This window comes from Balaenoptera ricei, chromosome 17, assembly GCF_028023285.1.
Source record: "Balaenoptera ricei isolate mBalRic1 chromosome 17, mBalRic1.hap2, whole genome shotgun sequence".
NCBI classification, from domain to species: domain Eukaryota; kingdom Metazoa; phylum Chordata; class Mammalia; order Artiodactyla; family Balaenopteridae; genus Balaenoptera; species Balaenoptera ricei.
This window is the reverse complement of record NC_082655.1, coordinates 3,576,771-3,592,793: the sequence shown is the minus strand read 5'-3', so window position 1 is coordinate 3,592,793 and position 16,023 is coordinate 3,576,771. Positions and strand designations below refer to the sequence as shown.

Here is a 16,023-nt window from a genome sequence, read left to right as displayed (position 1 = left end):
CCTCTAAAGATGGCAAAAAGTGGAAGATGAAGACCCAAAGAAGTATGGTAGTTTCCCTTTAAACGCAAAGAAAGTACTTGGACTCCAGCAGTGTCCAAATCTTGGTGCCCTTCCTACAGGATTGCCCACCCTCGCCTCTTTGATCTCAGGCTGCCCTGTGACTTCTCTGACCAACAAAATGTGCAGGAAGTGACCCAGGCCACATCCAAGCAGAATGCTCCTGAGCTATCATGTGGCCTGTCCCCTTCTCTTTTCCTCTGCCCCAAAACCAGGATGTCTCCAGAGGACACGGGTCACGAATGGAAGCAAAACGGAGCAGAGCTAAACCAACCTGTGATACACACAAAACGTGAGCAAGAAACAAATCTTCCTGTGGTGCTAAGTAACTAAGATTCTGGGTCTTTTGTTACTGCAGAGAAACTCAGCCTAAACTGAATGATACAGAAAGTGATTCAATTCAGGTCCTACTGGGCCAGGCACTAGGCCAGGAGCCAGCACTGAGATAATGAGAACATGACCCCTGCCCAGAGGGGGTTCCCAGGGCAGACAGAGACATGCAAGCAATAAGGACACCCCAGCATGAGATGCAGAGGACGCGTGGATGAAAGGCGGGAGGAGTGGGGAAGCCCAAAGTCCCCTAGGATGAGGAGATGACGCGGCCGACTGGGTCGGGCGGGGTGCTGCAGACAGAGAACGGGACGCCCCAAGCCCGCACCATGCTATGTGTTGTTTTACTTCAGCATTTTTTCTTTCCTTTTTTTCCTTTTCCTATTGCTATGGAACAGTACTTGGAAACTGGATGAGGAAAGAGGTAAAAAAGTATGCGTTGTTTTTGGCTTTTTAAAATGCACAATGATTCTGGTAAAAATACACTCTTACCATACGATCCAGCTGTCATGCCCCTCGGTGTTTACCCAAAGGAGCTGAAAACTTACATCCACACAAAATCCTGCACATGGGTACTTAGAGCAGCTTTATTCATGAAGGTCAAAATTTGGAAGCAACCAAGATGTCCGCCAGTAAGTAAATAGATAAACAAACTGTGGTACTTCCAATGGAATATTATTCAGCGCTAAAAAGAAATGAGCTATCAAGCCATGAAAAGACATGGAGGAGCCTTCAATGCATATCACTAAATAATAGAAGTCAGCCTGAAAAGGCTACATCCTGTATGCTTCCAACTATATGACATTCTGGAAAAGGTAAAACTAAGGAGACAGTAAAAAGATCAGTGATCACCAGGGGCTGGAGGGGAGGGAAGGATGAACAGGCGGAGCACGGGGGATTCTAGAATGATGGGTACACGTCACTGTACACGTCATTGTCCAAACCCACAGAATATACAACAGCAAGAATGAAAAAAAAACACTTTCCCTAATAAAAAGCTGGTGTAGGCGGATGGAGGGTACACAATGACATACGCACGCGCTCTCTTTTTTTTATATATATATACATTAAACGGAGAAACTCGCAGCCTTTGCCCCGTGGCCTTAACAATTCCCACAGCTCTCAGGTGCCTGTTTTCTGATTATGTGCCCCCTGGTCACTAAAAAGCCCTGGAAACAGGCTCCTACAATCAGGAGTCTTAAGTTCTTTCCCAGGATGGGATGCCCAGTCTTCCTTGAATCTCAGGGATTTCCAAGACGACCCTGATGTCAGGGGGGAGGACACAGCAGAAGGGGGCAACTGGACTTGGCCTCTGGAATCAGGCAGCTGGTGGACAACTGATACCGTATGTTAACAAAGCGACATTCCTGAAGGGAGGCACGGGGTGCTCTCTGTGAGCCTCACCTCGCAGGGCCTTTGCCTCTCTCTCTTCAGGATGACCTGTGACTGACACAGCAGAGTACTCCACGTGTCTCCAAGGTAATACAAGTGGACTGGCATTTCTGGAGCAGTTGCAGGTACGTGAGAGCTACTCACTCAACCTTCTCACCCACCTCCCCGGGCAGGTACCGCCATCAGCCCGGGCATGCAGATGTCAGCACCGACGCTAAGGCAGGGTACGCAACTTGCCTGAGATCGTGCCACAGGCGGAGGTCAAGGAGGGAGGACCTGGCCCAGGTCTCTGCAACCCTGAAGCCACGGCTTTTCCACTAGTTCTGAAGTGGAGAGATTCTCAGCTACGGCTGCACTTCACATAAACCCCCAGAGCTGTAACAGTATTTTGAAGATAATAAGGATAACATTCATAGTCTTATGCGTGTGTGCAGGTGTGTGTAAGTACACCTGAGCACATGTATATACACGGTGCACATACTGTGTGCATATAATACCTATGCAATATATTCATTCTCAAGTTGAAAGATAGGGAAGACAACTGATAAGATGGCCCTGAATGGGCGGACACCCGCTATCGCGCTAAAATGCTCCGCGTCACGGCCTCGGGAATGATACGCGGCGATGGCACCCCTCCTGCGCAGGTCTGTCACGTAGCCTTGCCCTTGATCTATCTGATCGTCCAGTCGCTGGCCCTTCCCTCCCGACACACTCTGGGGTCCTCCAAGCCACTGTCCTGTAACACCTGCATCTCTGGTGCCTGGAGAGGCTCCTGGGAAGCTCTCGACTCACAGGTAGAATGACCCAGGGAGCCGGCAGGAGGGAGCTCTCCACAGGAGGCCTCTCACGAACCCGCTTCAAACCCTGGCTCGGACACCCACGGGCAGTGTCACCTGGGGCGGGTCATCTGCTCCCGCTGAGCCTGTTTCCTCAACGGGCACGCAGAAATGACAGGCGGGTGGTGGGGGGGGGGGGGGTGACACGAGAGGCCCGGAAGCCTCCTGCTGACGGGGAAGGCTAGAAAGCGTGACCGTGTAGAACGCAGAGGCGTCAGCAAGTGGTCCGGGAGGAAGCCTCGGACGCCCCCTTCCCTCCAAGGCCAGGGGCACAAGGGCTCACGCGCTGGAAGCCGAGGGGAGCTCCTCTGCCAGCGCGGGTTTTACTGTGTCCATCGTGGGCAGGTTCCAGCGGCTAACGGGTCTTTTGAGTCAATGTACCTTCGTGGAGACCTTCTGAACTGACACAGATTAAACGACTCCATCATGTCAACACCCACTTCCCTTCGGTTTTGCCACCAGCGGTTCTAATACTCTGCTGTGAGGCTGCCTTGTCATCCAAGTTCCAGCCCAATTCCAACCCTGAAGTGCTTCCTTATGTGAAAGATGCTAGGTAAGGCAGTCCGAGAAAGGACGCAGCGATTCTTCTGGGCCGTCGGTCAGTCTGCTGATAAGCATGCCGTGGACCAGACTCCCCCCCAGAGGAGGGTCCCTGCGCTGGCCTCAGCCCTGCCGACCCCTGCAGCCTCGGGCCCTGGGACCAGCCTGCCCGGCTTCAGGCTGCCCCACACTGCTGGCCGGGACGAGGATCCCGACCCTCCTCTTTCACTTCTCCTCCCACGCTGGGATCTGCGTCCCATTCCCAGGCCCAAAGGCGGTGTGTGGGGTTGAACGGGAAGAGCTTCCCTAAGCTGGGGAACAGAGGGGCTAGCTGGGCCCAAACAAAAGGGCAGCCCCCGGAGTCCCGCAGGGGCCCAGCAGGCCTCTCTGAGCGTCACTGGCTACGAGCCCGATCAGGGCCGGGAGAGCCGGGTGCCGGCAGCTTGAGATCCCTTGTGGAGCCCCAGAGAAAGGCGCCAGTTGTACAGAACGCCTGTCCCAGGAGACGGGGAAGAGCACGCCTGTCCCCACCTTTCCCCAAGGTCTCGCTCCCAGGAGGGAGGAGAATAAAACGGTCAAGTCTTCCAAGTGTCCTGCAGCTTTCAGGCAGCTCCACCGCTATTTCCTCACGGGACCTAACCGAGCCCCCAGTTTGCTGGGAGCCTGAATGACAAGCCCAAGGGCACGAGCCAGGCATTGGCAGAGACGCGACCAGAAGCCAGACCTTCGGCTCCCACTGCTGTGCGCTTTGCCCAAGGTCACGGCGCGGCATTTCTGGTGCAGCAGGAAGTGGGCTGCCCGTGCGAGGACAGCAGCCTTGCGGCCACAGCCTCAGTGCCCTCAGAACCTCCCCACCCCGCCCTGGCCATGCATCTGCTGGGCAAGCAAATGGCACCACCACCCACCCAGCTGCCCAGACTAGAAACTTCCCTTTCCTTCTCCACAGCCCACACCCACCAACCCTCTAGCCTTCCTCCCTCCTGAGGGTCTCCGGATCCCGACCCTTCTCTCTGCTCCAAAGGGCGCCCCCAGGCGCAGCCGCCATGACCTGCCTGAGACCACCCAGGCTCTCACCAGCTGTCACCCCTTCCAGACACTTCCTAAAAGGTCAAGCTGACACTCTCCTGCCTCGAACTCTCTTGTGACCACCCCTTCCCCTCCAAAGACGTGGCTTTGACCATGGCTCTCACAGGAGGATTTCAAGCCAGGGTGAAGCTGTCATTTATCCTGAAGGTGAAAACGGGGAAAACCCAAAAGACAAAGACATCTTCAAATGTATCCCTCATTAAAAATGTATTAAGACTCATCGGCACCCAAGGTCCGCTAAGATCTGGCCCAGACCAGTCCACCCATCACCTCCCCCTGCACTCGGGCCACAGGAAACACCCAGCTCTCCCATCCTGAGCTGCGGTGAGCTGTTCGTCAAATGGGAAAAATAACCCTGGTCCTGGAAAAACACAAACATTCACAAGCTTAAGTTAGTTTCAGAGGAAGCAGCATAACGTATGACAAATACACACAGATGCTGCTCGGGCTAATCTGTGCCACAAAGTCCCAGACATCCCGAACTCTACGTCCCCTCCTCTCCCCACCAGCCCCTGAAACCAGTTCCCTTGGACAGTCAGGATGCCGCCACTCCCATGTGGGCCGCAGCCTGGTCCTGCCAGACCCGGAGCCACTCAGCTCCAGGGCTGCGTCAGCTACCAGAGGTGGATGCAGGTTTCCCAATCCCGCTGGGCCTCTGAGAGCCCTAAGTAGCCCCAGCATTACCCCGATGTCTCCCGCTGGGCACCTGCTGAGAACAATGAGCCTTAATTATCTGACGGGCAGGATGCTTTAGAGCGGAGAGACACAGGAAACGGCTTCACTTCTTCATCTGTTCATTTCCCAAACCTCAGACAGAAAATGCTTGTGTGTTTCATTTTGAGCTTATGAAAAAGAGTTAGAGAATTTCTTAATGTCTACTCATCCGTTGGGGATGAAAAGGCATGCATTCGGGGTGTAAGGTTAGATAAAAGGAAAAGATCTAATAATAACGGCTCCATCACAGAAAGTAGATAAGCAGACACCAGTGCCTTCTAATGGAGATTCTTTGCAAAAGAAAAAGAAAACTATCACTGAATATGATCAAGCCTCTAGAGCTTACTACCAATTTAATAAGGAATAAAGAAAGAGAAGTCAGTCAGAGGAGCAAGGTCACCACCACCACAGGCACCCAACTGGCCAAATCCCCAACTGGGGGACCTGATTTAGTCAATGAACAAGTGTGAGAAAAAAGAGATGCACAGGGAGCCTACAGATTAAAAACGGACGTGCGACTTATCAACCTCTTGAATTCTGATTCCAAAAAATGTTTAAAAAACATGACACCGAGATCATTGGAAATTTAAAAATTGATATTGAGGAACTGCTCATTTTAAAACATGATATGGCATTGTGGTTATGTTTTTAAAAAGAGCTCCAATGTTGACTATTAAAATATTTGCAGATGAAATGATATGCCGTCTTGGATTTACTTCAAAATAACACAGGAAATGGGGCAGCTGGTGAGGGAGAGATGAAAAAGATTGGCCATAAGTCACTAGTTATAGAACTGGGTGAGAAGTACTATTACGGCACCTCTTGTATATATTTGAATTCTCCACATAAAGTTTTTAAGTGAAAGAATGAATAACGACACACCCCGTCCCTTCGGCACCTTCGCTGAAGTGGCCCAGCGCCGAGGTGGGCACGTCTGGGCTTCTTCCCCCCCGCCCATCTGACAGATGAGGCGTCAGCATCAGAGAGCGTGAAGGACCAGCCAAGGGTGCGACCAAGGACCAGCAGAGCTGGGGTTGCTGCGCACGTCTCGCCTCAGTCCAGGGCACTTTCCTCTTCCCACCAGATAAGATGAGACCCTTTCCCTAACATGTGGGCAGACACCTTTGAGGGCCCTGAGAGGTCTGCGCACGGGGCTCCACGGCCAGACTCCAATCCCCACGAAGGGAATGATGAGTTCCCAGAATTTCTAGCTCCAGACCAACCAGAGCACTGCGGCTGGGGGAGACTGGGCTTGGGAGTGTGAGGGATAAGCACCAAAGAGAACACAAGACCCGTGTCACTACCCGCCACCTCTTCCTGGTGAACTGAACCAGGAGGATAATCACCACCATGTCCCCCGATGGGGTCAGCTTAAAGCCTGCCTGAGTCAGGCTGTGAATGGAGGCGCCCTGAGCAGGACCCCTAAGGAGGAGGGGAACACTTGTGAATGACACTCAGCACGCCCACGGCTAACTCACTCACTCATGCACGTTACCTGAGCACCTACTGTGTGCCTGACAGTGCCCTGAGCAGGACCCCCAAGGAGGAGGGGAACACTTGTGAATGACACTCAGCACGCCCACTGCTAACTCACTCACTCATGCACATTACCTGAGCACCTACTGTGTGCCTGACAGCGCCCTGAGCAGGACCCCTAAGGAGGAGGGGAACGCTTGTGAATGACACTCAGCACGCCCACTGCTAACTCACTCACTCATGCACATTACCTGAGCACCTACTGTGTGCCTGACAGTGGATCAAGGTGGTAGGGACGTTCAGAGCTGAGCAAGACACACACGCTGCCCCCAAAGACCCCACAGTCGAGCCTCGTGGTCCCCGCACAGGGCCACCCGTTAGAGTCACCAGGGGAGACTGACAGGTCCCGAGGCCCAGGTGGCACCCAACCAATCAGATCAGGAGGTGGTGGGGCGGGGGGAGTCCCGTAATAACAATTTGAGGCGAAGTTTGGGAACCGCTAGTCTGGCAAGAGCGAGACGCGAGGTAGAAAATACCAAACACCATCCAAGAGTCCATGGACACACAGGGGAGCGGGACACGGCTCCAGGGGGAGATCGGGGAGGACGCGGCGGGGCGGCTCTGTCACCGCCTGAGGTCCCCCAGTGCTGACCCTGCGGGCCACGCTCTGCTCTCCCATCCATGCCGAAGGCCGAGGGGCCCCAGGGGACGGCCTTGCTCCCTCCGGACCTTCCTGTCACTTCCCAAGGGTGGCCATCTGCCTGAGATTCCCGAGGGTGCACCTCCCCCGAGACCCCAGACCCCAGGCGTCCCGCCAACCCCCAGCTCCCAACTGCAACGATGCCGGCCCATAACCCCGGCCCCCAGACCCAGGGGCGGCAGGTCTGCTACACCGCACGCCTCAGTGGCGCCCCCTACCCTTCCGGTTACCTGGTTACCAGTTCCCTGGTCAGGCCTCGTTAACAAGCCCTCATAGTAAGTCCTCCCTGTGAAGCGGCTGTGTGGCCTCCGGCTCCTGACAGAGGAGGACCTTCTGTCCCCACGTCAGACACCGCCCAGGAGCCTGGGCAACGCGACTCCAAGTCATAACTAAGCACTTGAGCAAAACTCCGCACAGTCATCTCCCCAGAAAGGAAGCACAAGACCCCAAGCGCACGCCCTTCCCCAGGCCTGGCGGCTCGGATGGCGGGAGCCGTTCTCACAGCTGAAAATAACATTACCTGCCCGTCACGGAGCACCTCCGGGGGTCACGTGCAGTGCTAGGCACACAGCCTGGACTAACTTTAGTACTTATAACGACCTGCGGGACAGGCATCAGTATCCACGCTTTACTTGAAAGCTCAACAAGGCCAAGCGACTTACCCAGACAGCCGAGCCAGCCAGCGGCCGAGCGAGACCGGGCCTGGGCTCCGTGTGGCCCCAGGTCTGCGCCCGCTAGGCCTGTGTCCACGGGGTGGGCGCCTGAACACCAGCCTGCAGCCAGGGCGTGGGTGCAGGGGGCACCACCTCCTGCAGGAGGGAGGCTCCAGTCGCTCAGGACAACAGAAGCCACACAAAGCTGCCCGGCGTACGGAGCCCAAGCGAGTGACCTGGTTTTTCTTTTCTCACGAAGAGGAGAGACTCTCTGCTGTCATCTGAGTCAGCAAACTGCAGCATCTTCCAGGTATCTGCTGTCATCTGAGTCAGCAAACTGCAGCATCTTCCAGGTATCGAATCTCTGTCACCTGGAAGCTTCTCCAGGCTGAGCTCTGACCCCTCCTCTTGCTGCCTATGAACCATTAGAGGATCCTATTGATTCTGGCGCCATCCGGGTTTCTATTAGGAGACTTGCAAAACCGCTAACTGGAAGGGATGCAGAGTGGGGTGGCGGAGACGCTGTGGCCAGGGAGTGAGGAGGCCGGCACCAACGTCATCCTGCCCGGGGCTTGCGAAGCAAACCCGAGCCTCAGTTTCCCCATCGGTCAGCCGAAAGGACAAGAACACACCAAGGTGCTTTCTCCTAGTTTCCATGAGCTTAGTTTCTGAAGGACTCTCCCACTTTCCTCCCAGTCTGAAAAAGGAACAAAGAAAATCCACAAAGTCTTCTGACTCAGAACGGCTGCAGAAGAGACCACCGGGCTGGGGGCACAGGCCTGTGGACGGCGGGGGGGCAGGGCAGGCCACCCGTGGAAGGAGGCCGTGCGCACATTCCAGCTGCGGTTAAACAGCAAAGGGCAACAACACCGGTCTCCTAACAACAAGGGCTTCCTCGCGGGATGCAATGAAGTGCTCGACGGAACTGAACAAGAGAAAAACGTGGAGACAGTTGGTAGGAGGAGCTAGATATTTGGGGCTGGGGCTGTTCTGGGCTCGGATAAACAGCAATTTGTGATACAGCGGCATACACCCCCCGAGGCGGGCCCGCGCGGAAATCACTGCTTACACGCTCACTGTGCCCGGGGAGGGCGCCTGCACACAGGTGAACGATCGCGGGGGTAGAGGACACACAGGCTGCTCCCCAAACCCGTCTGCGGGGAGTTACAGAAGATCAAAGTCAAAATGAGAGGAGGACGGGACCTTAGTGGTCACCTGGCTGGTCACCCCTCTGAGCCTCAGTTTCTTCATCTGCTAGATAGAGATGATGATCACGATAGCGACCTCAAAACACACGTTGAAGACAGAACACGCAGCACAGCAAGTAACCAATCACAAGTCATCGCTTATCACGTGATCACTTCATTTGCTCGTTCACTCCTACAGGAAACATTGTCTGAGCCTCTCACAGGACCAGGGAAGAAGTTAAAACCTAGAGGAGGGAGGAGGCTTATTATCTAAAGCCACTCAAGAGGCAGAAGAAGAAAAGCTAAACCAGAAACAAATTGCCGGCTGAATGCAGCGCTGTGCCACAGGCTGGGCCCCCCTCAGACCATCAAGAGAACCCTAGAAACACAACCACAATGCCATGGAGCGCCCAGGCCTTCTCACTCCCACCCCAGAGCCCCGCCAGGATCCTCCAGACGTGAGGGTCCGGCCCTCCCCACGGCCTGGACGGCGTCAAGGGGAAAGTCTCAGAGCGCCGGAGCTGTACTTGCTCCCGAGCCCGTCCCTGCCCCTCTGGCTCCACCGCCATTCTAGGACCTGTGCGGTGCGCCCTCCATCCGGACACTTGACAGGGCTGACCTGTTCTCAGCCAGCCAGCGACGAGGCTCCGCAGCGGGGAGACGCCTGGACCACACGTGCCAGGCCTGCCAAGCAGGCAGCGGCTCCCTGTGAGGGCGGGCGGGCGGGACGAGGCGGGGTGGCCTGAAGCACGGGTGAGACAGCACCTGTTACTGTAAATTAAGAGAGACTTGCGCATAGATGAGGGTTGTCATGAAATTTAATTTTAACGGATTGATAATTAAGCAAAAACACAATAATTATCATATCTTGATTTTTCCAGTACATTTGCTGCTGGCGACACTGTACTTTCTTAAGGAAGTTCATTCTTTTTCACTCAGAAAAGTGTTCTACTGTTTCTGGTCATCTTTTGAAACTGGAGGAGGGGGGATGCCCAGTTCCCGGGACATAGCCTAAAGAAGTGCAGGTAACTCCCGCGGAGGGGTATGGTGGCAACTGGGCAGCCCCGGGTCCCAATTCCAACTAACTGCGTGGCCCTTGGCAAGTTCGAGCTCTCTTACGCGTAAGCAGAGATGGGCACAATGCCCACACCTTGAGGATGAGGATTAAAGGCAGAAATGCTTGTGAAAGTGGGTTCTTCTTTACACCACCCCTCGGGTAAAAATGAAGGTTACTTCAGGCATCTAGCTGCAAGTCTGGAGGACATTCTCAATGTCACGACTGATGGTGTGGAGCCCCAGGAAATGCGATCAGCACAGACCAAGCATCACAAATCGTGTATGGCAAAAGTGAAGTTAACTAATGGTGCTTAATTACAGAACTGATGCATCAACCAGGCCACAGAAAGAGAGATGAGTCACTGATTTCCAAAGGACCTTTCACAGAAAAGATGTGGAAGGTGAAAAGGTACTTGCTACATCCATTTGCTGAAATGTTGTATTTTAAATTATAAGATGAACTAGATATCCCTAGGAAATATGGGTATAAGAGTGGTATTTCCAGTTTAAAAACGCGAACATTCAGCCTATGAAGAAGTCCTTCACGCCACCCCGCGCACACGCCCCTTTCCAGGGCGTGCTGCTCCTTCACCTGGGCTGCTCTCCCTTGCACTCCAGCCCCACCTCACTCCTACTCAGTGTCCTGTTCTGTATTAGCACCACTTCCTCCAGGAAGCCTTCCCAGCTCCAAGTTGGGTTTCTTCCTCTCAGCTTTGGATTCTCCTCACCCTGTGTGACAATCCCTGTCTTTCTTCCACACCCAACATAAGTGCAGTGAGGACACAGTGAGGACCTTACTCACTATGTCATCTCCTGGCAGGGCGTGGTACTCGCTCGACACTCGGGAAGTGCTTGTTGAATGAATTAATGAACACCTTGCAAGCCAAAGACCCAGCCTGCTCCTCCGCCTCCCCGTCTTCTGCCGGCCTGTACGCTTGACAATGGACTTCAGTGCCGGTCACAGCTTACCTAAGGCTGCATAGAGCAGAAAGAGGAGAAAATAGAACCTGCTTCCCCCCGCCCCCTCCAGCCCATCTTTTTTTTTTTTTACATCCTTATTGGAGTATAATTGCTTTACAATGGTGTGTTAGTCTCTGCTTTATAACAAAGTGCATCAGTTATACATACACATATATCCCCATATCTCTTCCCTCTTGCGTCTCCCTCCCTCTCACCCACCCTATCCCATCCCTCTCGGTGGTCACAAAGCACCGAGCTGATCTCCTTGTGCTATGCGGCTGCTTCCCACTGGCTATCTATTTTATGTTTGGTAGTGTATATATGTCCAGGCCACTCTCTCACTTTGTCTCAGCTTACCCTTCCCCCTCCCCGTGTCCTCAAGTCCATTCTCTAGTAGGTCTGCGTCTTTGTTCCCGTCTTGCCCCCAGGTTCTTCATGACCATTTTTTTTTTGTTTTTTTAGATTCCATATATATGTGCTAGCATCTCCAGCCCATCTTAAATCGCCATTCCAAGCTCAGCCATGGCGTCATTCAGACCTGGGTGCCACCAAGTGCCTTTGACCTCTGTACTCCGTCTGCTTGTCTATAACATGCGGACAGAAGCTCCTGTGTGAGGGTACTAGGGGGACTGAGTGCCTGACCTCCTGCAAACACACGGGGCTCAGAAACTGTGACTCCAAGGACACGTTTCTCTTGTACTTGGCACGCCTTTCTACCCGGAGGGAGGGGGAGACAGATGCAGGCCCCCAACAGTCTAATTGGAGTTGGTCCCTTCTCCTGGACTGCAGGTCACCCTTAAAAGGACGTCAAATGCCTTGTGACCCAGGATGCCAGGGCTCCGAGAAGAGCAGCATCACAGCTACGTGGCTTCCAGGAACACGGCTCTTCACCGAGGGTGAGGCTGTGTCACCCCGGCAGAACCCGTGGTTCACCTGCCCACTCCCCAGGGAGCAGTGGGAAGGCGGCCTGCCACGCACTGGGAGATAAAGCCGGAGTCTGAGGACCACCGCTGCCCTCACCACCGGGGAGAGCTGGCCCGCCCTGCCCTCCTCAGAGTGGCCGAGCCTGGCCGAGGGCAGCCCTCATGAGCGCCTAGGGAAGCCCGAGCTGTGGTGGGGATGGCGCCGGTGGGGGAGGGTCAGGCTTCGGGGGGGCTGAGCTCAGGACTCCGGGAGGGCACAGGGCTCCGAGGAGACAGAACCGGGAGGTACGGGGACAGCAGCCCAGGACTCAAGGGGCTTCCCGGGGCTGCCAGGCAAGGTCCACCCACCGCAGCTTCCTCCCCCAGACCTGCTCCGTCAGACCAAAGACCTGGGCCCTCTCCATGGAGGCAGAGCGTGTGTCCAAACCAGGCAAGGCTGGAGAGGTCTGGAAAGGGAAGCGCAGTGACCCCTGCATCCCCGCGAACGCTGGGATGCCCGGCGGTCACCCCTGGGTTCGCGGGGTAGTGGGAGCAGCGCCCAAGTTGACTCCCCAGACAGAAAGGAGCATCACGACCTCCGGTTTACCCCCCACCCAAAACAGCAGGATGGCCCATCAGGCAGGAGTGGCAGGGCCGCCCCGGCCGCGGGAGTGTCGTCAACTCCCGGCCATGAGGGGTCCTTGCTTACTCATCCTGTAGCTCCCGGAGCCTGACGCAGGCACCCCAGAGCAAGTTCTCGAAGCATCAATATTTATCGAATGAATATTTTATGAATGAATAAAGAATGTGCGAGTTAGATGCATCAAGAAATGAGAATTTAAGCAAGAAGCTTAACAAGGAAGAAGCCGGAAGCACAAGACTGAACTGGGCTTATTTGCGAACGGGGCCGTGAACATCGCTCAGACTTCCACGGCTGACAGTGAGTCAAGCTTAGAAACAAGCTCAGCAGTTTGTCATTTTTTTAAAGCAGGATTTATGTTGGTGTCATAAGACGACCAGAAGGATGTCCTCTGGGATCGCAGGCTACATCAAAACATCTAGACAAGGCAGACAAGGCAGGGGGCAGACGGTCTCCTTCACAGCCTGGGGACCAGCACGGGGCCCAGGCCGCTGCCAGTGGCCTAGAGCACCAAGGACGCAGCAGCAGGCCAGGAAAGAGCCTGTCCTCACGCCCCGGAGCCAGAACACTCAGCACGGCCGCCACGGCCTCCGTGCACGAGCACGTGAGCCCTGCACACGCCCGCACAGCAAGAACCCCCTACAACAAGGAGCTCTTCAGAGGGAGTGTTTCCGTCCTCTCAAGGGTTAGGCCATGAACGCCCTCCCAATATCGGCCCCAGACAGCAAACACGACTGTGCATTTGTATGTGTCATCATCCATAATGACACTAAACAGCCACACCCTGGAAGCAATCTCGTAGCGGATCAGCGTGGAGATGGATAAACGGTGCATTCACGAACGAATCACGAAGAGCAGTCAGGATGCAGAAACCTGATTCATATTCAGCTCCACAGCACAATGCTGATTTAAAGTTATAAAAAGACACGCAGAAAAAGACATATGATATGGAACCACTTATGTCATTAAAAAAAAAAAATACTCTGAACGTAGTGTTTGTTGTGGCTATAAATAAATACAATAAAGTAGTAAAGCGTGGAGCGGATGACGCCACGGCCTCCGAGACACACAGACTCTGGAGGAGGAAGAGAAAGGAAGGAGGGGGCGGGGGCCGGGGCGGGGCTGTCGGGCTTGGCTGCTTTTTCATTTGCTTATTTTTTCCCAGCATTTCCTTCCGAGTTGAAAGAATTCCTCAGAGGATACTCTATATACCCATTGGTACATTCTATAATTAACATTTTATTCTATTTGCTTTATCAACTCAGTCTATCCATCTTCCCATCCCTCCACCCATCCAGGAATCTAGTTTTTTAGGCATTTCAAAGACTAGTGCAGATATCATACACCACCCCCAAGTCCTTCAACAGGCAGAGTTTAACATCTGCTTACAGTTTTTCTTTTGATAGAAAATCGACTCTCAGAGAAATGCACAAATCTTAAGTACACATTGGCTAAATTTTAACAATGGCAAACACCTGTGGAACCCACACCCAGATATCAAGTTAGACAACATGGCCATCACCTAGAAAAATCCCCTTGTGCCCCTTCCTGGTCAAAGCCCATCCCGACCTCTCCAGAAGAAACCGATGCTCTGTTTTCACCATCACAGAAGAGTTTTGCTGGTTCTGGGATCTCAGATGAACGGAACCACACGATACATGCTATTTTGGGTCAGGCTCCCCGCACTCAGCATAAGGTTCCTGAGATTCACCCATGGTGATGTATTAGGAGTTTGTCACTTTTTGTTGTTGAGTAATATCCCATTAGGAAAATGCCACCATTTGTTAATTCATTCTCCTGTAACAGACACCTGAGCTCTATTTTTTGGCTTGGAACATTCTTTATAGGTCTTTTTGTGAACATACGTTTTTAAATTTTTCTTGAATAAATAACTAGAGTTGGAACTGCTGGGCAGAGTACGTGTATGGTTAGTTTTGTAAGAAACTACAGCAGCCTCTGCAAAAGTGGTTGCACTGTTTCACATTCCCACCCAGGCATGAACCTTCCAGCTGCTGCATGTTCCTTGTGGACACTTGACATCGTCAGTCTGTCATTTTAAGCATTCTCATGAGTGTGTAGTGCTGTCTCATTGTGATTTAAATTTGCATTCCCTCCTCCCCACTGACCAATGGCGTTAACGTCCACTATTTTTTTTTTTAACATTTTATTTCCTTGAGAGAGGGAGAGGAGACAGAAAGATAGAGGGAGACAGAGACAGAGAGGGAGAGAGAGAGGGAGAGATCTCAAGCAAATATAGCAAAACGCTGAAATCTGAGATATGGTATGCTAGTATCTAAATTATTTTCTGTATGTTTCAAGTATTTTGCAATTACAAATAAAAATTATATTTCACCTATATCTTACTCCAGCTATAATTCCACCTATAAGGGTATGGCCCTAACATCCAAGCTGCGCTTGGGGGCACAGCTCCTGGTCTGGAGAGAGGCCCAAATGAGTGGGAGCGGGCCAGGCCCTGGGAAGGGATCCCCACCATAGCAAAGAGCTTCTTTCCAAAGTCACCGAGCTTGACCTGCCTCCGGACCTGCCCCTGTGGCCCTGGCTCTGCTCCTGGTCGGCTCTCACTTCCACCTTGGCTCCCTGCTCGCCTCTGCTGGACCAGGGCATGTCCTGCGGCTGACCCTGGCCAGGGCCCATTGGGGCCACCTCTCTTTGCCCTCCAAGGGCTGAGCTCGGGTGACACAGCACCTCTTCCAGGCACCTCTGCCTGGCCTGTCTCCTGTGACATTAATTCCTCCAAGGAACTTCCCATTGACATTGATATGCGTCCCTCAGGTCAACACCCAGTGACCCCAGATACAGCTTTCTTAAGAATTTAAAAGTGAAAGGTCTTGCCCAGACGTCTGGGCGTCCTCAGACATGGTGCCTGAAAGCATCTGTAGCTGAGGTGCTGCTTCCTCGGACGGAAACCATTCATTTCTACCTTGACTTTACACTTGGCTCCAATTTGCAACCACGACCGATCCTGTCACTGAACCTGAATAAGGGCTGTGATGCCCCTGAAAGGGGGACCAGGCTGCCCGCCCTCTTAAGGTCTCGAGGCTGGACTGTTTCAGCACCTCTCAAGCAGGGCGACGAGAGGGGGGCCAGGGAGCACGTGGGGCCGTGACGACACTCACCGCTGGCACTCGCCGGCGTGCAGGATGAGCTCTTCATTGCTCCGGGCGCTGACTGTCAGCTCGTGCTCCGTGGAGTTGAAGACGTCCAGGAGCAGGTGGCACTGCCGGGTACTGCGGTGCAAAGACAAAGCCAAGTTCAGCATCTTCTGACAGCCAAAGAGGAGAGTGACTCTGCTTCCCCCCATCCCCAAAGATTTTACACCACTGGAGGACATGAGAAGTACGATTTATCAAAATGTCATGTACCCCGGGACACAAAGGCTTACGAAGACTCATTCTGAACTAATTGTGAATTCTACACAGTGGGTTTGGACAGGAGGTCCTCCTCGGTCCTGGGACACATGCTTATAACCCAGC

The 16,023-nt window shown here is 53.6% G+C and overlaps 1 protein-coding gene across 4 annotated transcripts in view; it reads right to left on the bottom strand.

Annotated features, from left to right (window-relative positions):
• Positions 1-16,023, bottom strand: part of TRAPPC9 (trafficking protein particle complex subunit 9) — a 670,396-nt gene that overhangs the window by 159,862 nt on the left and 494,511 nt on the right. For all 4 annotated transcript variants that reach the window (XM_059901771.1, XM_059901770.1, XM_059901769.1 and 1 more), the window contains one exon: positions 15,667-15,777. In XM_059901771.1, coding sequence (XP_059757754.1) covers positions 15,667-15,777 — 111 coding nt within the window. The remainder of the gene's footprint in view (positions 1-15,666; positions 15,778-16,023) is intronic.